Source organism: Bombina bombina, chromosome 2, assembly GCF_027579735.1.
Source record: "Bombina bombina isolate aBomBom1 chromosome 2, aBomBom1.pri, whole genome shotgun sequence".
Taxonomy (NCBI): Eukaryota; Metazoa; Chordata; class Amphibia; order Anura; family Bombinatoridae; genus Bombina; species Bombina bombina.
Window position 1 is genome coordinate 1,003,949,365 of NC_069500.1, and position 27,747 is coordinate 1,003,977,111.

General features: G+C 39.0%; 1 protein-coding gene across 20 annotated transcripts in view; it reads left to right on the top strand.

The window, feature by feature from the left end:
• Positions 1 to 12,708, top strand: part of ANK2 (ankyrin 2) — a 469,556-nt gene extending 456,848 nt beyond the window's left edge. For all 20 annotated transcript variants that reach the window (XM_053703568.1, XM_053703580.1, XM_053703565.1 and 17 more), the window contains 2 exons: positions 4,555 to 4,646; positions 10,645 to 12,708. In XM_053703568.1, coding sequence (XP_053559543.1) covers positions 4,555 to 4,646; positions 10,645 to 10,828 — 276 coding nt within the window. In that variant the 3' untranslated portion in view covers positions 10,829 to 12,708. The remainder of the gene's footprint in view (positions 1 to 4,554; positions 4,647 to 10,644) is intronic.
• The last annotated feature ends 15,039 nt before the right edge of the window (positions 12,709 to 27,747 follow it).

The following is a 27,747-nucleotide window of genomic DNA, read 5'->3' on the forward strand; positions in this document are numbered from 1 at the left end:
CAAGTCTGTCAAAAGTACTGAAATAAGGGGGCAGTTTGCAGAGGCCTGGATAAAAGGTAATCACAGTGGTAAAAAGTGTATTATTATAACTGTGTTGGTTATGCAAAACTGGGGAATGGGTAATAAAGGGATTATCTATCTTTTTTACCAATTCTGGTGTTGACTGTCCCTTTAAGTACAATGCCCATTTACTTTATTGCACTCCTTGGAGTGTAGCAACCTTGAGCAGCATCTCCGATCCTGCAGTATGGATAGACAGTGAGGTCCACTCTTATACACAGATCTTTTAATCAGGGCTGGAAAGCTGCTCACTGCAGTATCTTCTCCAAAAAAGGCTCTTAAACCATCAAAAACCTCAGAAGAAACTTTACCAATGTGCGAGCGGACATGATAAGAAGTAGTGTATCTTGTCCACTGCACATCGATAAATGCCGACAGCATACGCTCTCGGCATTTATCATTGTACCAGCAGTTCTTGTGAACTGCTGGTGCAATGCCGCCCCGTATTCGGTTGGGTTGATTTCTGTCCGCCGCCTCAGAGCAGACCGCTGCTTCATAACTTCTTGATTACTTCTGTTTCCAGCCTCGCCGAAAACACGGGGCATCAAGCTCCATACGGATTGATAAATATGCCCCATAGTGTAAACCACACACTAAGGAATATACTCACAAGAGATAGATGTCAATGGTAATTTATTTGGGATAAAAATCAGCTTCACAGAGAAACTGATGACAATTTAATGCCATTAAACTCAGTTAAAAAGTTCAATACATTTCAAGGGTCACTGCCATCTTTTTCAAGAGCACTCAAGTATAAAAAAAAGAGCTAGGAGCAAAATTTTGACTGGAGCAGCCTAACCCTGTCTGGAAGTCTTTTGTCTTCCTTATTTTGAAATATCTTATTAAACCTTTTTCAGGAGGGGATAACTTTTTTTGAGAAATCATAGTCCAATAGGTAACATAGTTTGGGGACACTTTGTAGCAGAGCCACGCCCATGTATGGTTTTTACAGCTCTGCCCACTTAAATCCACCCCAAAACAAGCACATATATATTACTACTTAGCCATACTGATTGCTTAAAGGGATAGGAAAGTTTATATTAAACTTTTATGATTCAGACAGAGCATGTGATTTTTAAATTCACTTCTACTTTGTTCTCTTGGGTACCTTTGTTAAAAAAGGATATGTACATATCCTCAGCAGCAATGAAAATGGGAGAAAAATAGAGGCGCTTGTGTGTACCAGTCAGAACAAAACAAAGGTTGAATAAATCCACAACAGGGTACTCACATTTTTTAATAGCACTCATACAGTGCTATCAGGCACATACTGTGTAATCAGCTGTGATTACCCAGTATGTGCCTGATAGCACTGTATGAGTGCTATTAAAAAATGTGAGTACCCTGTTGTGGTTCTGACTGGTACAGACAAGCGCCTCTCTTTTTCTCCCATTTTCCTTCTAGACATCAGTCCATTTTGATGTGAGGAGAGAGCAGTTCTACTGATTTGATCTGTTTTGCTGAATGGATCCATCGCTATTTCCTTGATCTGGATCTATCACTGGGACCTTGTGCCTCAAAAGGGACTATTTGGTTCTATATATATATATTATATTTATATTTGCATATTTATTGTTATATACATTTTTGGGTTGATATTTAATATTGTGCGCCCCCTATCAGGATCTCTGTATTGAGATTCTACTTGTTTTGTCCTCAGCAGCAATGCAGTACTGGGATCTAGCTGTTGATTGTGGCTACACACATTTGTCTTTTTATATTTACACTTTTTGAGTCACCAGCTCCCACTGAGCAAGTGCAATATTTTAGAGAATATACGTATATGCAATTGTGATTGGTTGGTGGCTGTCACATGATACAGGAGAAGTGGAAATAGACATAACTTTGAAAATTGTCAGAAAAAAAACTATTACTCATTTGTAGTTTGGACTAAGTGCTATTGTCTTTTTATCATGCATTTGTTGATTATGCAAATCTACTGTATTTAGTGGTCCTTTAAGCCCCTGCTAAGCAAAGCCTCAGTATAATCATGGAGGAAATTAAACATGTTCCCGACTGTGCAACACTATTGATATGCCTGGCTTCATCACCCCTTGCCTCCTACACTCCCTGGTATTATATATCACATGGCGTCCCCTTACCTCAAACCTGACTACACCGCTTTTGCTAACGCTTTGTCTGTCTACTCACTGAGGTTTTCTCCAGTCTTCAAAGGAACCAAACCAGTATCAGGTGAGCCTAATAACCTTAATTTCTCAGACTCCATTTAGTAGAAAACCTTTACTGGGACTGCACAGTTTACTTGATAGTGGGATGGAGAATCGCACACCCTGCTCTTCTGAATACTCCACCCCAGGGAACCCAAATATAAACACAGTGCAAATAAATGATTAATAGCCTTTCCTGGGGCTATATGCTTATCCCACTTCCAGGGAAGAAACTGTTCAAGACTATAGGTCCTACGTACACACCATTTACCACCTTTCCATACACTCTGTCACACTATTTAAAGACTGAATTGAAATAGGGACAAGCTTAAAAGTCAGGTATAGGAATCAAAAAAACGCGACTGTCCCGGGAAAATTGGGCCAGTTGGCAACTATGGATGAAGAGATAGGTACTGCAAGACGTTCTAGAAGTGTATTATTCAGCACAAGTCTATAATGCAAGAAAATTAGAAGGAAGGAAAAATATACACATAATTCGGAATATTATGGGATCACAACTGATATTGGCAATGATTTTGTATTCATTCTTCTAAGCGAGCCAGATCAGTAAATGAGATTAAAATGAAAATTAAGTAAATTGATTTAAATATACTTCTTTTCTAATCTGGTAATTAATGTTAAGTAACTTCTTTACTAAAACATGGCTCACAGGTGAAAGAAGGGTGTAAAAAGACATGCATGAAAGCCCTCGCACTAATGGGCTGCATTTAATGTTCTTAAAATGAGTAGGAAACCACAGTTACAGTACATAGGCAGTTTGAGCAGTATATTATTTCAGTATAGTTGATTTACTTGTATTAAGAACCTTTGATCCTACTCAGAATTAACCCTGTTTGGGTTAGGCTTTAAAGGCAAACTGTGACTTTAATTCAAGCTGATTTTATTATAGATTACATTAATAACTGACCACCCTTTTAGATGGTTTTTCAAGCAAGTTAAAATTCTAGGGTAGATTTATCAAATGTCGGGCGGACGTGATTCATTGAAGAGAATCATGCCCACCCGACATTGATAAATGCTGACAGCATACGCTGTCAGCATTTAACATTGCACAAGCATTTCTTGTGAAATACTTGTGCAATGCCGCTAGCAGCTGGTGTCAATCATTCCAATTGTATCTGATCGGGATGATTGCAGTCCGCCACCTCAGAGGTGGCGACGAGTTAAGGAGCAGCGGTCTTATGACCACTACTTAGTAAATTCTGTTTCCGGCAAGCCGGAAGGCTCTCGCGTAAAAAGCAGCATACGCTGCATAATAAATCTACCCCTTAGAATCAATATAATGCAGTATGTAGCTATAAACCTATTTTATGCTTAAAGGGACACTGAACCCAATTTTTTTCTTTTGTGATTCAGATAGAGCATGACATTTTAAGAAACTTTCTAATTAACTCCTTTTATCAAATGTTCTTTATTCTCTTGGTATCTTTATTTGAAATGCAAGAATGTAAGTTTAGGTGCCGGCCCATTTTTGGTGAACAACCTAGGTTGTCCTTGCTGATTGGTGGATAAATTCATCCACCAATTAAAAACTGCTGTCCAGAGTTCCGATTCAAGAAAAAAGCTTAGATGCCTTCTTTGTCATATAAAGATAGCAAGAGAACGAAGAAAAATTGATAATAGGAGTAAATTAGAAAGTTGCTTAAAATTGCATGCTCTATCTGAATCACAAAAGAAAATTTTTGGGTTCAGTGTCCCTTTAATATTGGTATATCTGATTTATCTAATTTTCAAAAATCTCCATCTCTTACCATACAGTTAAGTCCTCTCTCTCCTGCACTAATCAAACACACAAGTTCAGTCTTAAAAATGTGCCATCAGTTTTAAGATAAAAGTGCAAAGAAAAACAAACCCTAATGTGTTACAGCATTTTATTATGTCACTGATGCTTGTATATAACCAATGAAAGGGGATTAAACACATAGTTAAAATCAGCTAGCTGAACACACTTGTTGAGCCAGTGACAAGAGGCATATATGTATAGCCATCAATAACAGCCAGCTCCCAGCAGTGCTTTGCTCCTATCTAGGCATGATATGCCAACAAAAGATACTAAAAGTAAATTTGATAAAATAAGTAAATTGAAAAAAAGTCTCTTAAAACTGCCTGCTCTATATGAACCATGACATTTTAGTTTTTACCTTCTTGTTCCTTAATTCCATATTTTAACACATCAGACCATTATTGTTTGTTGCATTGTATCATTATCCATATACCGCATAATAAAATGCAGTGCTCCCAAATACAAGGTGAAACCCATCTTTAATGCTGCTTTTATGTTCTTATTGATATGTTTTATTCGTAGGCTTTAAGTTATGCTGGTGCAGATACAAGAGTTCACGTGCCCAATTTAGTGGAAAAAGAAATTATTAAAGAGGATGGATCTGTTATAAAAAGGTTTGCGTTGGCATGGCACTAGTGTTCCGACTAACATTACGTTCATTAACCTAATTAGATTTATAAACATTCAAGTGTGGTGTTTAAGCAATCAAATGGGAAACATTAAGAGACCACTGCACTCAGTTTCTCTGGTTTTACTATTTATATATGTATGTGTCTGAGAAAAATGTGTTTTATTCTATAAACTAATGGCAACATTTATCCCATATAAAAATATTCAGCTAGATTACGAGTTTTGCGTTATGAGTGAAAAAGCATTGTTATGCTTCATAACGCTGCTTTTTCCCTAATGCCGCTATTACAAGTCTTGCAGGTATAGGTGTACTGCACACCTTTTTGGCCGTCACGCAACGTCAGTACCGCACTTTTTACAAAAGTCCTTTTTCAATGGGACTCCCATAGCGCCGGTATTACAAGTTTGCCTGGGAGGCCAAAAAGTGAGCGGTACACCCTATAACCACAAGATTCGTACCGCCATCTAAAGTCAGTAGTTATGAGTTTTACGTTACAAAGCTGTAGCATAAAACTCATAACTAAAGTGTTAAAAAGTACACTAACACCCATAAACTACCTATTAACCCCTAAACCAAGGCCCTCCCGCATCACAAACACTATTTAAATATTATTAACCCATAATCTGCCGTCAATTATTACCTAAGTTATTACTATTTAAATACATACTTACCTCTGAAATAAAACCTAAGCTAGCTATAATATTACTAATAGTTATATTGTAGCTATCTTAGGTTTTTTTTTTTTCACAGGTAAGTTTTTATTTATTTTAACTAGGTAGACTAGTTAGTAAATAGTTAGTAACTATTTAATAACTACCTAGTTAAAATACATACAAAGTTACCTGTAAAATAAAACCTAACCTGCCTTACACTAAGACCTAACATTACAATAAAATAAATTAATAAAATACAATTATCTAAATTACAAAAAAAAATAAACACTAAATTACAAAAAAATGTTTTTATCAAAAAACAAAAACAAATTACTCCTAATCTGATAGCCCTATCAAAATAAAAAAGCCCCCCCCCAAAAAAATAAAAAAAACCTAGCCTACACTAAACTGCCAATAGCCCTTAAAGAGGCATTGCCCCAAAGAAATCAGCTCTTTTACCTGTAAAAAAAATAAAAACAACCCCCCAACAGTAAAACCCACCACCCACCCAACCAAACCCCCAAATAAAAACCTATCTAAATAAACCTAAGCTAACCATTGCCCTAAAAAGGTCATTTGGATGGGCATTGCCCTTAAAAGGGCATTTAGCTCTTTTGCCATGCCTTGAAAAGGGCAATCAGCTCTTTTACGAAGTGCCCAAACCCTAAGCTAAAAATAAAACCCAACCAAAAAACCCTTAAAAAGACCTAACACAAACCCCCGAAGATCCACTTACAGCTTTCGAAGTTCGGACATCCATCCTCAACCAGCCGGCGAATTCCTCATCGGAGCGGCCAGAAGTCTTCATCCAGATGGCATCTTCTATCTTCATACATCCGGCGCGGAGAGGGTCCATCTTCAAGACATCCGGCATGGAGCACCCTCTTCTTCCGATGGTTGCTGAAGAATGAAGTTTCCCTTTAAGTGACGTCATCCAAGATGGCGTCCCTTACATTCCGATTGGCTGATAGAATTCTATCAGCCAATAGATATTAAAGGTAAAAAAATCCTATTGGCTGTTGCAATCAGCCAATAGGATTGAGCTTGCATTCTATTGGCTATTCCAATCAGCCAATAGAATGCGAGCTAAATCCTATTGGCTGATTGGGCGACAATGTTAGGGGCAGCAGATTAGGGGTTAATAACATTATGTAGGTTGCGGCGATGTTAGGAGCAGCAGATTAGGGGTGTTTAGACTTTGTTTTTTATGTTATGGTGTTAGGTTTAAACATAACTTTTTCTTTCCCCATAGACATCAATGGGGTTGCGTTACTGAGCTTTTGTTTCCGTGATTGCAGGTGTTAGGCTTTTTTTTAGCCGACTCTCCCCATTGATGTCTATGGGGAAATTGGGCACAAGCACGTCAAAACACTTATATTTGGGTGAGGTATGGAGCTCAATGCAACCATATCGCCCGCGCAAGCCGGGTTTGACAAAACCTGTAATAGCAGTGCTATAGGGAGGCTAAATGCTAAATTTCCCTATAGCGCTCAAAATCATAATCTAGCTGATTGTTATTTAGAGCTTTTATTTGCAGAAAATGATAACTGGTCAAAATAGCAAAAAAATATGCAGTGTTTTCAGACCTCGAATAATGCAAACAAGTTCATATTCATTTTTAAACAACACAATACTAATGTTTTCACTTAGGAAGAGACCAGAAATCCATATTTAATTGAATAAACCTGATTTGTTCATCACAGCTTTCATGCCAGTCTTTCTCATTGCTGTCAGTTGACTTTATGCCACTCCTGACGCAAAAATCCAAGCAGCTCTGCTTTGTTTGATTGCTTGTGACTATACATCTTCCTCTTGTTCACATTCCAGCGGTTTTCAATAGGCATAAGTCTGGAGATTGGGCTGGCCATGACAGGGTCTTGATCTGGTGGTCCTCCATCCACCTAGATTAACCTGGCTGTGTGGCATTAAGCATTGTCCTGCTGGAAAAAACAATCCTCACAGTTAGGGAAGCAAGTTTTCTTTCAAGATAACCTTGTATGTGGCTTGATTCATGCGTCCTTCACAAAGATAAAGCTGCCCGATTCCAGCCTTGCTGAAGCAACTCCAGATCATCACCGATCCTCCATCAAATATCAAAGTGGGTGCGAGACACTGTGGCTTGTAGGCCTCTCCAGGTCTCTGTCTAACCAATAGATGACCAGGTGTTGGGCAAAGCTGAAAATTGGACTTATAAGAGAAGATGATCTGGCATTGGGCAGATCTATTTGTAAAGGATGCATGAAGTAAATCACATAGAAGGTTATCCTGGACAACAACTTGCTTCCTTCTGCTCTGACAATGTTCCCCAACTCTGAGGACAATGCTCCATGCCCCACAGCCAGGTCAATCAAGGTGTGGATGGAGGACCACCAGATCAAGACCTTGTCATGGTTAACCCAATCTTCAGACCAGAACCCCATTGAAAACCTTGTGACCAAGAGGAAGTTGGATGGTCTCAAGCCATCAAACAATGCCGAGCTGCTTGAATTTCTGTGCTAGAAGTAGAATAAAGAAACCCAACAGCAATTTGAAAGACTGGCGGAGAGCATGCCAAGACACATGAAAGCTGTGATTGTAAATAAGTTATTTCACCAAATATTGATTTCTGAACTCTCACCAAGTTAAAACATTAGTATTGTGTTGTTTAAAAATGAATATGTACTTGTTTTCATTGCATTATGACAATATTTACATTTGGAATTTGAGAGAAATGTTGTAAGTAGTTTACAGAATAAAACAAAAATGTTAATTTTACTTAAACACATACCGATAAATAGTAAAACCAGAGAAACTGATAATTTTGCAGTGTCCTCTTAATTTTTTTTCAAGAGCTGCATATAGTGTTTTAATTATTAATATTATATTAATGTTATGTTTTATGAATATGTTTTCCAGGCAGAGTTTGATACTGCCTTATAGAGTTTGCAGTTTAACATTGGTGCTGCAGATTAAGAAACTTGCTGAAAGCAAGATATCAACATAGGATTCAAATATGGATTCTCAATATCTGCCATGTGACTGGAGAGCACACATTCTAAAATATTATACCTCCCAAAATTTTTGGCTAGGTATTAGGGACTCAGGAGACTGAGGAGGGGTGTTGTGTGGGCCATGTAGGGAGGGGCAGGGGCCATGGGTGGATAGTGGTTGGGATCATGGGTGTGTTGGGCAGTTTGTTGGCATGTATGGGTGGTCTGTCTGTAGGGCTAAGGGAAATTCTAAAAATCAGGACATATGGCTGTCTCAGAGGGACAACAGGACAGAGCTCAGAATTAGGGAATGTTCCTCTCCAATTGGGACAATTGGGATGTCTGAAATAGCCATCTTATGTTTAATTTATGAGCTGTTCTGTGATGGGTACACCTTTAAGGCACATCTGCCCAAGCATTGGTATTGGATTAATATTGTTTAATTTGTATACTTGAACTTGGTTCACTAAATAACCACTGTCTGAAGGGATTGATTTCACAGATTCCTTGCAGGCTTCCTCTCCTTTTAGAGTAAGACCAAAATTAGAGCTATGTTTTCCAAGACTTCCATTTTCCTAATTGAAAAACTATTTTTTTTCTGTTTTGTTTTGTCTATAATGATCATTATATATTAATATTAATAGCTTTGTGGTTGTGGTAAAATATTGCATGTTCTGGTTGTGTAGTTTTGCTGAATTAACATATTTTAAACACGCAGACATACTGTAGCATTTGTATAACTTACTAAGTTCAAGATGTTTTTAATGTCTGATCTTGAAGCCATAGAGACTTTGAGTGTGTATTTCATGTTTTGTATTGTATTGCAAATGCTATCTTTACCAAAAATTAACTCCTGTATAAAACAACTCATTTGGAAGATTTATAGAATGCCACACCAAATAGTAAACAGTAAATGATATAGGGCCTTATGCACAGATTTGTGTTTTGGCATTTTAATAGGTGACACAATTTAACGAGTTGCAAAATGATTATTTAAAGTATGAGTGGTTTAGAACAGGAGCTAAAGGATTCAAGAAAGGAGTGTTTGGTCTTATGGCATAAGGATTAAAGCAACTGCTTTTTAGTTTTTCCTATAAACAAATTAAAAAGTAGCTTACTTTGAGCAAGATTTATCAAGCGCAATTCTCCCATGGGTTCTCCTTAGTTCGCCTTTAGAGAAGCACATCTGTGCGCTTATCAAAAAAGGGGTGGGAGGGTTTGCGCTTATCCATAGGTGAGCTGAGGAGATGTTAAGAAAAATATGAACCAGTAGCAATATTTATACAGCCCCACTCGTAGCATTGTTAATGCCCCTCTTAAACAAACTTTCAAGGATGAAAGTAGATCTGTTTTCATTATTTTCCGCTTCTTTTTGTATTATTATTATATTTTTGCCCCCTTTTATATTATTATTATATAATTGTTTTGCGCCTTAATAGTTATTATTTTTACGCCCTTTTATATATTATTTTTGCACTCCAATATATATTTTTTGTCTCCTCCAATATACATTACTATTGTGCTTAGTTATATTTTATTTTTACGCCTTGTTAAGCCACTTTTTTGTAAAATTGCATCTACAACTGCTAGAGAACTTTAATGCACGCATTTGCAGGAGAACTGTCATTCTACTATAGGAGAAAATACATGATAAATTTGTAACTAGTCTAATTAATGAGGCGTCCTATATGATATATGACTAAAACAATCTAATTTAACTCTCTTTTTGGTGCACCTGTACGCGAAGGAGAATGGGAACAGAGTAGGAGAATTTTACAGTTCAGCTTGCCCAATGTTTTTATTTCGATGCACTGTAACTTACTTTTTAATCTAGCCGTGCAATTCTACATGTGAAATTAGGTATTGAGTAATGTGGCTTATGTTTCCTGTAGTGTTCAGGGCACGATTCCAGACATTGTATTATCATCTTTACCAAGAGAGGAAGAGAAAAAGCTGTATCCTTATTCATTAGCATTATGTCCAGGTTAAGGGTCTAAATTAATATCTATATAATTAGTAGAATACCCTGGCTATTACCTTCTAGAACCTTTCCCACTTTGGTTATTAATGTGAAAATGTTATTTGATAGATGTTAGAATCATATATCTAAGTAGTGTGATGGTGATTTCATTGATATAAAATAGTAAAGTTAAACACAAGGTGTTTTTACTTGGCAAATTGATGCTAAAACTGCGATTAAACATTTTTAGGGCATAAAGCTAATTAGTCAGTCTCTTGGATACAGTTTACGTCCAGAAGCCTTTAATTTATATATTAGTGAAATCTTTTCAGAGATTGATGCCACTGAACATGATGAGTGGAAAAAACAACAAATGAAATATGATTTATTTTCCCTCAGGACGATGATGAGTAAAGCCAGCACGCGGAAGAGGACTGTGGTAAAGGACCAGCATGGAAAGCATGTCTTTGTTGAGCAGCTGGAGGATGTTCCTGAAGTGCTACACAAGGATGATCTCCAGAATGACCTACACCAACTTCTTAACCGCTTCTGTGGAGAGGACTGGGAGAAAGAGGCCAAATGAGGGGCTGTAACACATATCCATCTTCAGTATGCAAAAATTATATTTTTTAAGTGAAAGGGGCAATGGATAATGCTTGCAATGGGAGACAACGCTCCATTTCTGCACATATAATAAAGATGACCAGTTATATGTTTCTGTTTGTAAATGCGAACATAATTTGTGACCAAAGATAGCATCCATTTCTGGATGGTATTTCCATATTATCCACAATTGTTTTGTAAGGGTGTAATCCAGATTGCCCTTTTATGTTTGCTTCATCCACAGGCCTCTTCATAGTATTTATGAAGGTAACCCAACCAAACGGATTGTGCCATGCTACCTAGGGCTTGGATTTGCTAAATGTATGGTACCCTACCACGAACAATGGCAAAGCTTTGTTTCTTAGACGGCAAAGTAAGGTATATTGTTCAAAAGACTGTAAAGGTATCACGAATAGGATTCAAAGCTTTGAGGTTGAATCATCAAGATTCCATAAATCACTTTAAATACTAAAATTACTTTTGAAACATGAAAGAAATAAGATGAAACCAAACAGGCAAACCAATATGCTAGCTGCTTATCTAAAGGCAAAATGCATTATCTGATATTCTAGACTAGATATATGTTAAAAGTCTAGTCATCTGTTAAAGTAGCATACAACTATTTAACTGTTCTCATCACTCCTTTGGCAGAACAAAAGGTCTTATTACTAGAGGTAATATCTTCTGGCCATAGCCATGTAAATAATGTGATGTGAAAATTAATTACCCAATAACTTAAAAATAAGTCACTATGTTTATCAGGATTTCCTCTGGCACATGCATGTGACACAAAAAAAATAAATAAAATAAACTTGTAATCATGTGTGGTGCTTGTTAACTCTCTTTAGCACTGAGCAAGCAATTTTCACAAATATGTCATCACCTATTTATGTATTTTATTTTTCTGTCAAAAGCTAAAGATACAATGCAGGTTTCCGTTTTGCTCTTTTTTTATGTCTTCAAACAAATTTTTTGGAAAAATAAAATAGCATTTATGCACTTTTTTTTTAACGAAGGGAATATAAAAGAGGAAATATTTTTTTGTCTTATGTACTTTTATTCTACTTGTGGTTTGAATTGTAGCCTTTTAACATACAAATAAAAATATATATATAAAAATATATTATAAATATATAAGCGGTATACATTTTAAACCCATTTATTTAATTCAAGTATAAATTTGGATTAAAAAAAGAACAAAACAACATTGTGGTAGCCATTTCGAAATTGCTAATTTATAAATAATAGAACAAAAATCAACAAGGGATTATCAAAAACAGCCCACCTAGTGCTCTGAATGTTATGTAAATTAAGGGAATGTCGTCAAAAAATTCTTGAAGTCTGCTGGACAAAGCTCAAAAATTATTTGGATATATTTAATTAAAAACTCTCTTGTGCAGCTTTTTTTGTTGGGTCAGGCATATTGCTAAAATACTTTCTCAGTCAATAGGTACACTTCAAGCATAAGAGAATCTGTGATGTGTTATCTGGAATCAGGATCGTTTTAAGGGAAACTCGTTTTATTATGAGGAAAGTGACGGCTGATGTTTTTGGCTTAGTCTGTTGAAGAAAGGGGAAAAAAAACATTTCTGTTGTGCTATTTGCAGTGCAGATGATGTCAATGTAATGGCATAAAATGCTACTCACTTTTTGGGTTTCTGATTTTTTTTAATTATTTTTTTTTACTACTGTGGAAGTGACATTTGAGTTGATGATTCAGCATACTGTTCCCATGGTGATAACTAATTTATTATATCTATGAGGGCATGTCTTAGATACAAATGAAAAGAAAGTAACACTAACAATACATAGCTGCAATGTGTACAATGGCTGATTTAATTAAATAAAGTGTTAAATGTAGTGCGAATTGTGTGTGTGCATTTCTGACAACCTTTAAAGTGTATTATTATTTTTTACGTCTAATAATTGCTATAACATTTGCATACACTGCATTGATCAAGCATATGATGTAGTTCACTCTTGCTTAAAGACAAATGAATAGTTAATCCGTGAAAGTGTTTAACCCCTTAAAGACCAGCGACGTACCCTGTATGTCACTAGCCTTTTTTTGGGACTTGATTGTTTTATAGCGCACTCTTGCCACCAGTGTTGAGACTGCTCTATTCCACAAAGCCTGCTGGAGGTAGTGCATTAATAGCGTGTTCTTGCTAGACTTGTGCTATTATGTCCTGAAAAAACCCTTAACGACCAGTGACATACAGGGTACATTGTGGTCATTAAGGGGTTAAAGGGACATTGACCTGAAGGGTACAACAACAGTGGCATGGTTACTATGTGGTGTCACCATGCTATAGGTTTTCCTCCTGTACCTGCGGCTCTCTTTAAAGGGACGTTAAACACTAAATAAAGCAATGCTTGATTGTGGTATTCAAAGAAAAGGTTAGCCAGAGAATAATTTGTACATGTATTTTTAAAAATTATATTAGTTGTTTAAATATTGAAAAAGTTAGGGTAACATTCTAATGTCCATGGGCACCACCAGATAGTAACTAAGGTTACCTTGTCTGCTGAGGCCAATTAGGAATGGTTATAAATGGCTTACTAGAGTGTGAAACCAATGACTGTGTGGAATATAGCTGTTTCTGAACTTCCACGTTTAACATGAATTGGAAAGCCCCCAATATTCAGAATTACAGGAAAGGAGAACAAAATAAATAATGAAAGTATATTGGAAAGTTGTTTAACTACCTGTAATTAAACAATTTATATTAATATCTTGAGGTGTTTAATGTCTCTTTAAAGCCATTCTCTTTTTTTAACCCATTACAGAAGCTACCCTAGTCAAAAAGGACAGTCTTTCTGGAGTCATGAAGTAATCAATGACTCCAGACTAGTCATCAGAAGCCACCCTGAAGTAAGCCCACAGGCCAAGATATTTAAACTAGATGACTCTAGAGTCATTCACTGGCTGTTCATGCTTGTGAAGTAATCAGTAAGGTAATCTGCTAATAATTCTGAAGTCTCACCCAGAATGTTTTACCTTAACTGATGCCTTTACAATCCTGATGATGTCTGATGATGTGCAAATTACTTCTAAGGCACAGGAAGGAAAACAACAGAATGGTGATTAATAGCTATGTTCCTGAAGATGTGCCCAGCATTTTGATGTCCCTTTAAGTTTCTTCAAATGCAATTTTTTTTTTTTCAACAAATTTGAGATGTTACCAGCATAACTGAAATTAGTTTTTTTACAACTGTATGTTTTATGTGTTATTTGCCTCAGAAATACTGTTTTTATTTTGCATTATATTAATGCTAAAAAAAACTAAATGTAAGTACTCAACGGTTTCCATAGTTTTATCAAATAGGTGGCATTGCAATTAACCATATATGAACAGTTAATTGTCCAGTGAATAAATAAATCAAATCTTCATTTTGTTAAATTAATTATTGCCCTGCTTTGCAAAACTAAATTGTTGGAAAACGTGCAACTTTTTCTGCAAATAATTTTGCAACTTTTTCCTGGTTTTGATTAACTTTTAGTTTATTGATAGGATATTATTGGCTGTATAACATTTAATATGCTATTTCAAAAACAAAAAATCTCCCACTAAGGGCCAGATGACAAGTGGAGCGCAAATTAATTCTCCCGCTTGAGCGTTAATTGCACTAGAAGTATGATTTTTGCGCTCGTCGGGTTCCAACTCTATTTGAAAGTAAAATGTTTTCACTCTCCTGGTAACCCGACTAGCTCAAAAACCAGAACTTAGAATATCGGGTGCACATTTACGTATTTCCCCAAAGAAGTCAACAGAGGAAAAAAAGTGGAAAAAGCCTTAACACCCCACTCTCGCGCAAACACAATCGCATATTCTCATTTGCACTAACCTGACATGAAAATATTAATATTTCACATTCCAATGATCTTCACATAGCCGAATATATTCTATATATTCATAAATAATTTCTACATATATCTGATATTTTTTTTTATACAATATATATATATATATATATATATATATACACACACATGATTGTATATAGGTATAGATATATACAGGTATATATATATATATATATATATATATATAGGAATATCTATTGAGAAATACATAGAATATATTCTGCATTATGTGCAGAACATTGAAATTTCAAATATTTACAGTAACTACATAGTTAAAATCTTTATTAAATACGAATATTGCATAAATATGCTTTTACATGTCTTCATTTACTTAACGGGAAATTGCTTCAATGCACTTATCAATATGTCTAGATATGTGTACAGATGTATTGATGTGTTTATATGTGTATATATGTCTGTAAATACATATCTACACATATAAATACATAAATACCTATCTACACACACACACACATATACATATATATATATATTTAGATATGTATGTATCTCAATGTTAAAGCACTTTTCCTGCCTTCCTGAGACCTTATTGTTGAGCATTTATAACTTTTGTGTGCAATATTATTATTGAATATTTTTTATTAGATGTGTTATTGAGTGTAAGTGTACTTTATAATGTATTTTTGATGTGTTTTGTGCAACTTTTATGTTTTGCGAAACAGTTAACAAGAGCTCTGAAGTTACGGTAATCATTCTAGCATAAATTGCGATTGCGCTCACGGAATCGTGTTTACTTTCAGCTCATAATACGAGAAGTAAGCCTGATGAGCATAAACTCTCGTGATAAGCCCCTTATCGCTCAGGCTCCACTCGTAATCTAGCCCTAAATATGCACTTTTTTTAGTTTATGAAATTCAGTGATTTTCCTGAAGTTTAGGTTACTCTAATATGAATTTGTTGTAATTTGTTTGAGAATTCTATTGTAATACTAGTGTTATTTGCAACATCTGTATTTAACCACTTAAGAACTAAGGCAACCGTCCAAGTTGAGAACATCAACAAAAGGGCCAAAAGGAAGTCACTTGATCATCACTGTAATCAGTGGCGGACGTAATGAACAGAGGGCCCAGGTACAAGAATTTTCTTTGGGGCCCCTAAGACATCCTGCACTTGCATAAAAGCATTTCACCAGATTTTGGAGATTATATATACTGTGTATATATATATATATATATATATATATACACACACATACTAGATATAAATACATTATATATATATATATTTATATATATATATATATATATATATATATATACATACACACACATATACTAAATATAAATACATTATAAAGATACACACACACACTATATATATATATATACACACACACATACTAGATATAAATACATTATATATATATATATACACATACACACACATATACTAAATATAAATACATTATATAGTTACACACACACACTATATATATATATATATATATATATATATATATATATATATATACACACACACACACATACTAGATATAAATATATTATATATATACGTATATATACATACATACACACACATACTAGATATAAATAGTTATACATTTCACTGTACACATAAAATGCTTTAAAGGGACACTGAACCCAAAAAAAAATGATTTCGTGATTCAGATAGAGCATGCAATTTTAAGCAACTTTCTAATTTACTCCTATTATCAATTTTTCTTTGTTCTCTTGCTATCTTTATTTGAAAATTAAGGCATCTAAGTTTTTTTTATTAGTTCAGACTCTGGACAGCACTTTTTTATTGGTGGATGAATTTATCTACCAATCAGCAAGAACAACCCAGGTTGTTCACCAAAAATGGGCCGGCATCTAAACTTACATTCTTGCATTTCAAATAAAGATACCAAGAGAATGACGAAAATTTGATAATAGGAGTAAATTAGAAAGTTGCTTAAAATGTCATGCTCTATCTGAATCACAAAAGAAAAAAATTGGGTTCCATGTCCCTTTAAGTACTGAATAGCAAAGGTGCAAAAGTGATTAATTTAATTACAGTTAAATAATATATTAAAGAAAACAGGGAGTGAACATATTGCTTATCTGGTGCTGAATCTTTTAAAAATGATAATTTAAAAATAAAGCAAGACAATGGTGTGTTCTCTCCACAACATTAGAATAGAGAGTGAATAAATTCCGATTCTCCTAGTTTGTGAAGGTATAATCTAGATTTTATTAGAGACACAGAGACGAGTATTTTGCATTACTTTCTTTTACTACTCAAGTATGCAGCACTTAAAAGTATAAAAAAAATCATCAATACAATGATAGTTAAAAACAAAACAGAAAATAAAGAATAACAATAAGTTAACATTCCTCTTGAGAAGAAGGAAGAAATCCGGAGATGAGAAAAGGATTCCGTTCAGTTGGAAACTGTCAAAAACAAAATTCAGTAATAATATATGATCATAAAAGGGTGGGTAAAAACATTTGAGGTGGGAAAATACTTGTCTCTATGTCTCTAACAAAATCTAGAGTATACCTTCACAAACTAGGATAATCAGAATTTTATTACAAGACCAGAGACTACTATTTTGCAAGTTTAAAGCAATAAGAAAAATAGATTTATGAAAAAAGATTAAGCGAGGCATGTTGAATGTGTCTGAAATAAAACTGCTTAAAAATAGAATCTGAAGACCAATCTGCAGCACTCAAAATCTGTTGAAGAGGAGCAGATTTCAAAAAGGCCTTTGAGGCAGCCGAACCTCTGACCGAATGAGCTGAGAAAGAAATATCAATCCCAGCTTATTTCATGACCCACCTAGCGATGGAAGTTGAAGTGATAGGAGCATGAGGAGGAACAAAAGAGATAAGAAGTTTGTTATCAGAAGGTTTTCTGAAAGACAAAGTTCTAGATTCATAAGATTTCAAACATTCAACCACACATAAAGAAGATTAAGAAGGAAGATAGGGATAAAAAATAGAAGTAGAAAGAGTCTTAGTTCTACGGAATAGAAAGAATGTAACTCCCTCCGGAGAAAAATATTTAGCATTCCAATCTAAAGCTTTGAAATCAGAGACTCTACGAAAATATATCAAACAAAGGAGAGTAGCGAGTTTAGCTGAAAGTTGTTTTAAGGACAAAGAAACATTGTCAGGCCAAGATTTGAAAAGATAAAAAATTAAATCCACATCCCAGAAATTACATGCTTAGGGACCGGAGGGCATTTTAATCTAATAGTTTTGAGAACTCTAAAAATTAAAGGGTGTTTACTGACAGAAAGTTTGTTAATCAAATTATGTCTAGCAGAAATGGCCGAACGATGAACATTAATGGATCTATAAGCTAGACCTGAATCAAAAAGATGTGACAGATAGTTAATAATATCCGTCAGATCTGAAGAAAAGGGATCCAAGTCTATCCGCAAGAACCAGCTAGACCATTTAGACCAGGCAGCGAAGTAGCATCTATGGGTACCTGGGGCCCAAGACTCTTAGATGAGAGACTTAGCTCCATCCGAAAGGCCTCGGAGAGTCCAGGGTCCCCTGAGATCATCCATAGCGCTGCGGAACCTGTTGGCACTCTACAAATACCTGATGATAATAATAATAATAATAATGCCACTAGGTGAAGAGAGCCTTGAATAACTAGATTGTGACAATTGCCTTCTGGATCTGTGAGAAGATGGGGAAGAAAGGGAAACAGAATTGGAAGATTGATGGACATCTCCAATAGGGAGGGATACCATGACTGAGTCGGCCAAAGGGGGGTCACAATCGTTAAGGTTAGAAGATCCCTACGAACAGTTGAAATTGTCCTTGGAATCATTGAAAAGGGAGGAAATGCATAAACTCACTGGAGAGGCCACAGATGAAGGAAGGCATCTATGGCCGATGCTTTCGGATCTGGGCACCAGCTGAAATAAGGACAAATCTGAAAATTGGTCCTGGATGCAAAGAGATCCAAACAAAAGGGATCCCTGAGAAATTGGAGAGAAAGAAAAAGGTTCCTGTCCAATTTCCAGTCGCTGAAATACGTCAAATGACGGGATCCCCAATCCGCTGCTGAATTCGATTGACCTGGAATGTATTCTGCCTTGACCGAGATATTCCTGTACAAACAAAGATGAATAAAATCTTTGGTGATATTGGATAGATCTCTGGATTTGGTGCCTCCCAACTGATTGAGATATTGCATATTACTGTGGAAATATTGTCCATACGCAGGAGAATGGAAACTGGAGAAGAACATTTGGCAAAACTCTTGACTGTAAATGAGCCAGCCAATAACTCTAAACAATTGATATGAAAATGTTTCTCCTCCAGAGTCCATTTGCCACCTGTAGTCGAGGGACTGCAACAAGCTCCCCAGTCTGAAAGACTGGCGTTGGATTCTATGCCGAAAATGACTCTCTAATTCCCAGCTTCCAAATGAGAAAGCCACCAAGAAAGGAATCAAATGAGAATAAGAAAAACCTTTCCTCAGATGACAAATTTTCAATCTCTGGAGCTTGTGATAATGTAACGGGGCAGGAAATACAGCCTGAATAGAGGATGATAGTAAACCTACTATTCTGGTTATAGTTCTGATTGGAACCGAATCCTTGGATAAAGTTTTGGAAATCTCTTTCTTGATGTTCTTCACTTTGTCTGAAGGAAGACTTAAGGTAGAGAGAACTGTATCTATCTGAAAACCCAAGAAAATCAAAGATCTGGAAGGAGAAAGAATCGATTTCTGTTTGTTCACAATAAAACCTAAGGATTCCAAGAAATAGGTGAAACTTTTGCGGAATATTATTCTGAACTTTACCATCTCCAGCCCTCCATGACCAATAAAGAGTCCTCTACACAAGATATAGCCGACTTCCTACATAAATTAAATCTACCAAACTTACTAGAGATAGACAAAGAAGCACTTAGTGCCCCATTTACTTTAGCTGAGCTTAATCTGGCCATCAAGCACACTCAAAACAATAAGGCTCCAGGCCCTGATGGGTATCTGACGGCCTTTTATAAACTCTTCGAGACGGAGCTAAATAAGATCCTTCTGAAGGTCTTTTCAGATGCGCAAGATTCAGGTTAATTCAGAAAGGAATTCTTGCAAGAAATAATACTGCCTATCCCTAAGCCGAACAAAGATCCCTCCCAGTGTAGCAGTTATAGACCAATCTCATTGATCAATGGAGATGTAAAGTTATATGCCAATCTCTGGGCTAACTGCCTCAACTACTTACTCCCGAAAATAGTTCATTCGGACCAGGTCGGGTTCACTTTTGGTAGAGAGGGACCAGATAACACCCGAAGAGTTCTCGGCATTCTTACGGAGACTTCAAGACTGGGACGTCCCATGCTGGCCCTGTCGCTGGATGCGGAAAAGGCATTTGACAGGGTCAGATGGGACTACCTGTGGCTCACTCTTGCACAGTTTGGCCTACCACTCGAGGTAATTACAGCAATTTGGGCCCTATATTCCGACCCCTCCGCAGTGGTCAAGTGTCTGGGATTTGCTTCTCCGGAAATCCAAATCACTAATGGCACCAGGCAGGGGTGTCCCCTGTCGCCTTTGATTTTTGTTCTAGCTATTGAACCCCTGGCCCAAGCCATTAGGAATTCTCAACTGATACGAGGAGTCTGGTTTGGTGGAGGAGACATGAAAATAGCCCTGTTTGCCGACGACGTGACCTTGTTCCTAGCAAACCCATTGGGCTCTTTGCCTGCTCTTCTTGACCTTATATTTAAATTTGACACCAGTTACGGTACCGACAGGATACCAAGAGTTAATACCAGGTGAACGATGTCCTGAATATGGGATCAGCAACTCACAACCCAGCCAGTTCCCCCCTCAAACATGAGACCAGGCTCCACATTGAAGGTAAAAACAGAATGCACTTTATTGAAGGCTATATGCCCAGTATTTATGCAGGTCTGACCCCAGATGGGGGGTTGAAAGAATATTGTACATTAGATAGAGGGAAAACGCCCTTTGACATGCCACAATAGAATTACATTACTTTAGCAGATAAACAAGTTAAACACAAGACACACTTGAGCCTTTCTTATCACTTGGGCGTCTGCCATCGAGGAGTCTATCCACCATACGCAGGAAGGTAGCCGGAGCATTCTTCGTCCCAAAGGGCATGGCCTTAAACTGGTACAGGCCGAATGGGGTGACGAATGCCGACTTGCGGATAGCATCCTCGGCCAGGGGAATCTGCCAATAGCCTTTACACAGGTCTATGGTGGTCAGATAGAGTCCCCTAGCAATACGGTCTAGTAATTCGTCTACCCGGGGCATCAGGTAAGCGTCAGTGGTGGTCCTTTCGTTGAGCCGCCTGTAGTCCACACAGAACCGGGTGGTCCCATCTTTCTTATGTACCAGGACTACAGGTGAAGCCCAAGGACTATCGGAGTGCTCGATGACTCCCATCCGAGCCATCTCCTGTATCTCCTTTCACATTCCTTCTCGGACTGCTTCGGGTATACAGTAGGGAGGCTGTCGCAGGGGATTCTGTCCAGGGGTCTCTACCTTATGTACAGCTAGAGTAGTGTAACCGGGCTCTTGGGAGAACGTCGCCTGCTTCTCCCACAGGAGCTGTCTTGCCTGTACCCTCTCGGTAGGGTTTAACCGGTCCCCTAGCTGCACAAGACTAGTGAGGTCAGTCTGGGGGTCCTTCTCTAATAAGTCGGGCAGGGGTAAATTCTCTGGGTCGTCTTCAGCAGGGGCACACACTGCAGCGACATCCTCTGGCCTCTCCTGATACTCCTTCAGCATGTTCACATGAAAGGATTGCTGGATCCTTTCATCTGCACAGCTGGCTATAATATAGGTAGTATCACACACCTGAGATAACACCTTATACGGGCCCTGCCAAGATGCTTGCATCTTGTTGGTCTTCACAGGCTTGAGCACCAAAACTTTCTGTCCAACCTGGAAGACCCGCTGCCGGGCACCCCGATCGTACCACCCCTTCTGTCTCCCCTGGGGCACCTGGAGATTCTCTCTTACCATCAGGGACAGTTTCTCCATGCGGTCCCGGAGTTCCAGAACATATGGTACTATGGGGATCCCCTCCTGCTCTGTCTCTCCCTCCCAGTGTCCCCTAATGAGATCCAGGGGGCCGCGGACCCTTCTCCCATAGAGTAACTCAAAGGGAGAGAACCCAGTAGATTCCTGGGGCACCTCTCTGTACGCAAATAACAGATGAGGCAGGAATCGTTCCCAGTCTCTGCAAGTGTCAGTAAAGGTCCTCAGCATCTGCTTGAGGGTGCCATTAAAGCGCTCACAGAGACCGTTAGTCTGTGGGTGATAAGGCGAACTGAGCAATGGTTTAATGCCGCACACCTTCCACAGCTGCTGGGTGAGCACAGTGGTAAACTGGGTCCCCTGATCAGAGAGAATCTCCTTAGGGAACCCGACCCTAGTGAAAACCTTAACCAGGGTGTCAGCGGCTGTCTCTGCCTCTATATTCAACAGTGCTACTGCCTCTGGGTAACGAGTGGCATAGTCCACCACAGTGAGAATATACTTCTTACCTGATGGACTAGCCCTGGCCAGTGGACCCACAATTTCAATTGCAGGAAAGGGTTCCCCAATGACAGGCATAGTCATAAGCCTAGCTTTTGGGTGATCCCCCCTCTTACCCACCCATTGACAGGTGTCACAAGTACTACAATATACCCGCACATCTCGGATAAAATTGGGCCAGAAGAAATTTTGGGTGATCCTATGAGCTGTGCGGCGGGACCCTAGATGTCCAGCTAATGGTACATCGTGCCCAATCTGCAGAATTTCTTGCTGGTATTTCGCAGGCACCACCAGCTGCCGATTCTGTGGAGGGGCAGTACTTTTCTGGGCAGGTTTGGGGATTCTATATAGCCTATCCCCCACCCACTCATAACGTTCCCCATCTACCCCCTCTTCTCCAGCATCTGCCCTAGCCCTGTACTTCTGAAGGGTCGGATCCTCCCGGGTTTCCCTCCCGTACGTCTCTGGGGTATCCCAGCCTAAGGGGGCCTGATCTAGGGTACAAGTCAGGGAAGAGCATCTTACCTGGGTCTCAGCAGCAGGTGGGTCGGTCTCGGCGGCACGGGTAGTCACAGGGTTAACATCAGCGGGACCCATGGGAGCATAGGCTGAAACAAGGGGGGCCAAGTAATTTCCAAGGAGAACATCAGCTGGTAAATCCTTCATGACCCCCACATTCACATGTCTAGTGCCCACTCCCCAATCCAAATGTACCCGGGCAACAGGTAGGCGGAACACAGTGCCCCCTGCCACCCTCACAGCCACAGTGTCTCCGGTGTGCTGGTTTTCGGACACCAAGTTCTTTTGGAGCAAGGTCATGGTAGCACCAGTATCCCGTAGACCACTGACCTCCTTCCCATTCACTTTAACCAGTTGCCGGTGCTGTTGTCGGTTATCCCGGTGGACAGCTTGCACGGGGTCTGCTTCATGTAGGATGCCCCAGCATTCTTCCCCCTCTACGCAGTGGGCAGCAGGCTGAGGGTTACGTGGGATTCCGCTGGTGGGTCTCCTCCAGAACTGTGCTTGGTTCGCAGTGTTTAGGGGACACTCCGATCTTTTGTGCCCTAGTTGCTTACATCCAAAGCACCGAATAGGCTGTGAGTAATCCCGTGAGGTGAACCGGGCTGTCTGAGGGTAGTTCGTGGCTGAAGGCGGTGTGGTATAGCAGTGCACCGGGGGTTGGTAACTGGCAGCTGCTTGGGTGACTGGGGGTCTGTACTCCACTCTAGCAGGGGGCTTAGTGGTAGCAGTATCCAGTTTGCGGGCATCCGTATACTCATCTGCCAGGCTAGCAGCTTCATGCAGAGTGGAGGGTTTACGGTCCCGAACCCACTCTCTAACTCCTGCTGATAACTTGTCAAAGCAATGTTCCAACAGGAATAGCTGCAGCACCTCTTCCCCAGATACGGCTTGGCACCCCGCCATCCAGTAAGATGCTGTGCGGTGCACCTTACATGTGTCTCTGAACCGCCTCAGGTGTAACCGCATACCTGGAGAGCAGAGCCTCTTTTACAGTATTATAATCCCCGACTTCCTCATCTGGAATGGCCCAAAAAGCCTCACTGGCCCGGCCGGATAATTTTCCGGATAATATCGTGACCCAGTCCTCTGCGGGTACCTGGTGTAGTGCACATTGCCTCTCAAAATCCGCAAGGTACCCATCTATCTCTCCTTCTGTTTCCAGGAAGGTTTTAAAAGCTGTAAAATGCACTTTTCTCTTTTCCACTGGGGTGTGCCAGTCTTATTTTGACAGCCCGGTCAAAGCTTGCTTCTTCGGGGGTTCTGTCTGATATGCAGGGCTTATTGGTTTCTTCGGGCCCTGGTACTCCGTCCATCTCGGTCAGTCTTGTAATAATCTCCCTCTTCCTGAGGTTACTGGTTTGTTGGCCCCGTTGTTCTAGCAGGTCTTTAAGGGTAGCTCTTTTTAGCCTTTCATACGGTATTCCCATTCGGTCTGGATGTGTAGTTGCTCTTCTGGGCGATAAGGATCCTCCCATTGCTTGCTACCAATTGTTACGGTACCGACAGGATACCAAGAGTTAATACCAGGTGAATGATGTCCTGAATATGGGATCAGCAACTCACAACCCAGCCAGTTCCCCCCTCAAACATGAGACCAGGCTCCACATTGAAGGTAAAAACAGAATGTACTTTATTGAAGGCTATGTGCCCAGTATTTATGCAGGTCTGACCCCAGATGGGGGGTTGAAAGAATATTGTACATTAGATAGAGGGAAAATGCCCTTTGACATGCCACAATAGAATTACATTACTTAAGCAGATAAACAAGTTAAACACAAGACACACTTGAGCCTTTCTTATCACTTGGGCGTCTGCTCTCTGGATGGGATTAAACAATGTGAATGTTTATCACTTAAACTTAATTACAACACACAATAGCTGATGCCAGCAACCTTGTATTTAGAAAATAGCTTCTTAAAGCTGAACAAAGTTAACTCTTTCAGTACTGACAGAAGGGTCTGTCACAACACCCATAGCTATTATAAGGTTAATGTCCTCAAAACTGAAGCACTACCTATCTGTATTCCCACATTTGAATGAGATGTTCTTCAAGCGTCCTATTCCTTTCAGTGGTCTCAAAATACCATTCGCCATCTAGGAGTTCAGTTAGGATCTGACCCAAAACTAGTAGTTTCTCTAAACTATTCCACTATTATCAGAGAAGATCTCAGTGGCTCGGCCACATAGCATCCTTTAAATTGACGATCCTACCCAAAAATCTCTACTATTTCCGTTGTATCCCACTTAATGTTCCTAGTGGCCTTATATGCAGCCTTCAGTCCCTTGGCCAGAAATACATATGGGGTCAGTCCAAACCCCGCATAGTGGTGAAAAGACTTCAGAAATGTTATGAACAAGGGGGCGTAGCTATGCCTAGTATTCAAGGATACTACGAAGCTGCACGACTTTCCCACGTTTCGGCGTGGGCGGACAGAGGTGAGCCACAGGGATGGAAGGCTATAGAGGCATCTGGTCTTCCTCCAGGGCTTGGACTGGCTGACCTACCCTGGATCCCCGAATATCGGTTGGATACTCTGGGGATTGAGAATGCCATTATCAGAGACAATTTAAAAATATGGCAAAGCCTCAGATATCTTCCTGATATAACTCCACATCCCTCTCTTATACATTCTATCCCGGCCCTACTTGCAACATTGCCAGACACACATATTTTGCAGTGCGGTGAATGGGACTTGCGACAAGTATCCCATTTTTATTCATCAGACGCATTGCTTATTCCGAGTAATTTGGGCTCTATCGTGCAAAACCCTCCACTGTGGGCCATATTTGGGTTTTCCAGGCTATACTCCTTCCTATTGTCCTGGGGATTCCCTAAAGTCTCCAGTAGACCTCGGACCACCTGGGAGAAACTGTGGCAGTTACAAGCTAAGACCCCTAAATTCATATCACACCTCTATAATCTAATACAGATGTCCACTAACCCGGGTAGACCTTGGCAACTTAGGGCCTGGGAGGGTGACTTATCCAGACCAATTACGGACAAGGACTTACATCTAGCTGTGACTTTAAAAAAGAAGACAGTACATTGTGCAAACACTTTGGAATCCTACATGAAGCTGTTCTTGAGATGGTACTACACTCCTACCAGACTTTTGCAGATGTTCCCGTCAGCATCCCCCCTATGTTGGAGGGAATGTGGACAAAAGGGCTCAGAGATCCGCGTATGGTGGGATTGTGCCAAATTACAGCCCAAATGGAACCAAGTGTCTGACCTCTGCTCAGCTCTTGGGTTGTTAACCTCACTAACCCCGGAGATGGCCCTCCTACATATATTTCCACGAAATGTTCAGACTCCCCTATCTAAATTGATAGTTTTTGTTCTTGCAGCCATGAAACTGGTGATAGCTAGAGCGTGGAAGCAGTCTTAACCTCCAGACATTACAGCCATGACCCCTATAATTCAATTATACGCCAATATGGAAAAAAGTTTTTACTCTAGTCTAGACAAAGAGGATTTATATTGGCAGATTTGGGAACAGAGTTCCTAGGCTTTCCCTATAATAATGTATAGCTTAAAACTCTACCCGAACCTGGCATTTGACTGAAGCCCTCCCCTCCTCCTTCTCCCTTTGCCCTCTCCTTACTAGGTGACCTACCCTTCCCCCTCCTCTCTTGGGGTTGCTTGCCCCGCCTGGTGACGCACATCACACTCAAACCTACGTGTTATCAAAAGAGGTTTATTAAATGGTAATTACCAGCTGACTTGAACTACGTTAGTAACATTTGTCTAATTTGAAAGGTTACATAATTTTAGAAAATCTTATCTATGTTCATCCTAAACAGCTAATTGTCCACATTATTTTGCTTATTGCATTTGTTGTACCATAATTGTTGGACATTTGATTCCATACAATACCATTGAAACTGTTGTCATTTTAATATGTTTATTCTACAATAAAAAAAAAATATTTTGAGGGAAAAAAAACCTAAGGATTCCAATAAGGCAATTGTGGAAGACAAATGATTCTGAAGAGAGAGAATATCCTGGTCCATAATTAAGATGTCATCCAAATAAATTATCAGACAAACACCCCAAAGTCTCCAAGCCACCACGGGTTTGAGTAATTTGGTGAAAATCCAAGGGGCAGAGGAGAGACAGAAAGGAAGGCAGGTGAAATTCCAAAATTGATCCTCCCAACGGAAGGTTAAAAACTTCCAATGTTCTTGGGCGATGGGAACAGCTAGGTAGGCGTCTGTGAGATCTAGATGAACCAGCCAATCGTTTTCTCTTAAACATTCTCTCAGCAAATGTATACCTTCCATTTTGAAATGGTATGGGATTTTAAATTTATTACTGGTCTGAACTGATTGTTTTTCTTTCTTTTTTTACCAGAAATAAGTTGCTTAAATAGATATTGTGAGGCTGAGGTACGGGGAGAATTGCTTTTTTGGAAAAAAGGGTTGAAATTTCGTTTTGGACCAGAATTTTGTTTTCTTGAGAAAATTGAATGGGGTGAGGAAGTTTTATTTGAACAGGAAGAGAGATTAATTATATGTGAATACCTGAGACTGCTTGAAGAACCCAAGGGTCTGTGGTAATTGAAATCCAATTTTGAGCAAACAAAGCGATTCTGCCACTAATTCTGTCTGGGAAAGAAGGAACATGGAAAGGAAATAACATAATTACCTGGAGCTTGTCTTGCTCTTGCTCTGCCTCTAAAACCTCTTTGATTCCATGGACAGCCTCATGATGGGAAGAAGGAAGAGGTTGAAGATTCTTGGAAGTTTAGTTGAAATTGAGAATTATATTGAGTAGGATAATGGGACTGATGGGATTGAAAATATTGAGACCTGGGTAAGTATGTATGACGGCCGGGAAAGCAGCCTCTGCCTCTCCCGGCTCTGTCAGAGAAATTCTGGTTGGGATAAAAAAAATTCTTAGCTGAAGACTTGACTTTATTTAAATTAGAAAAGGTGTTAACATATTGGTTTAAATCTTTTAAATAAGTATCTCCAAACAGAAGACCATTATCATCTGAGGC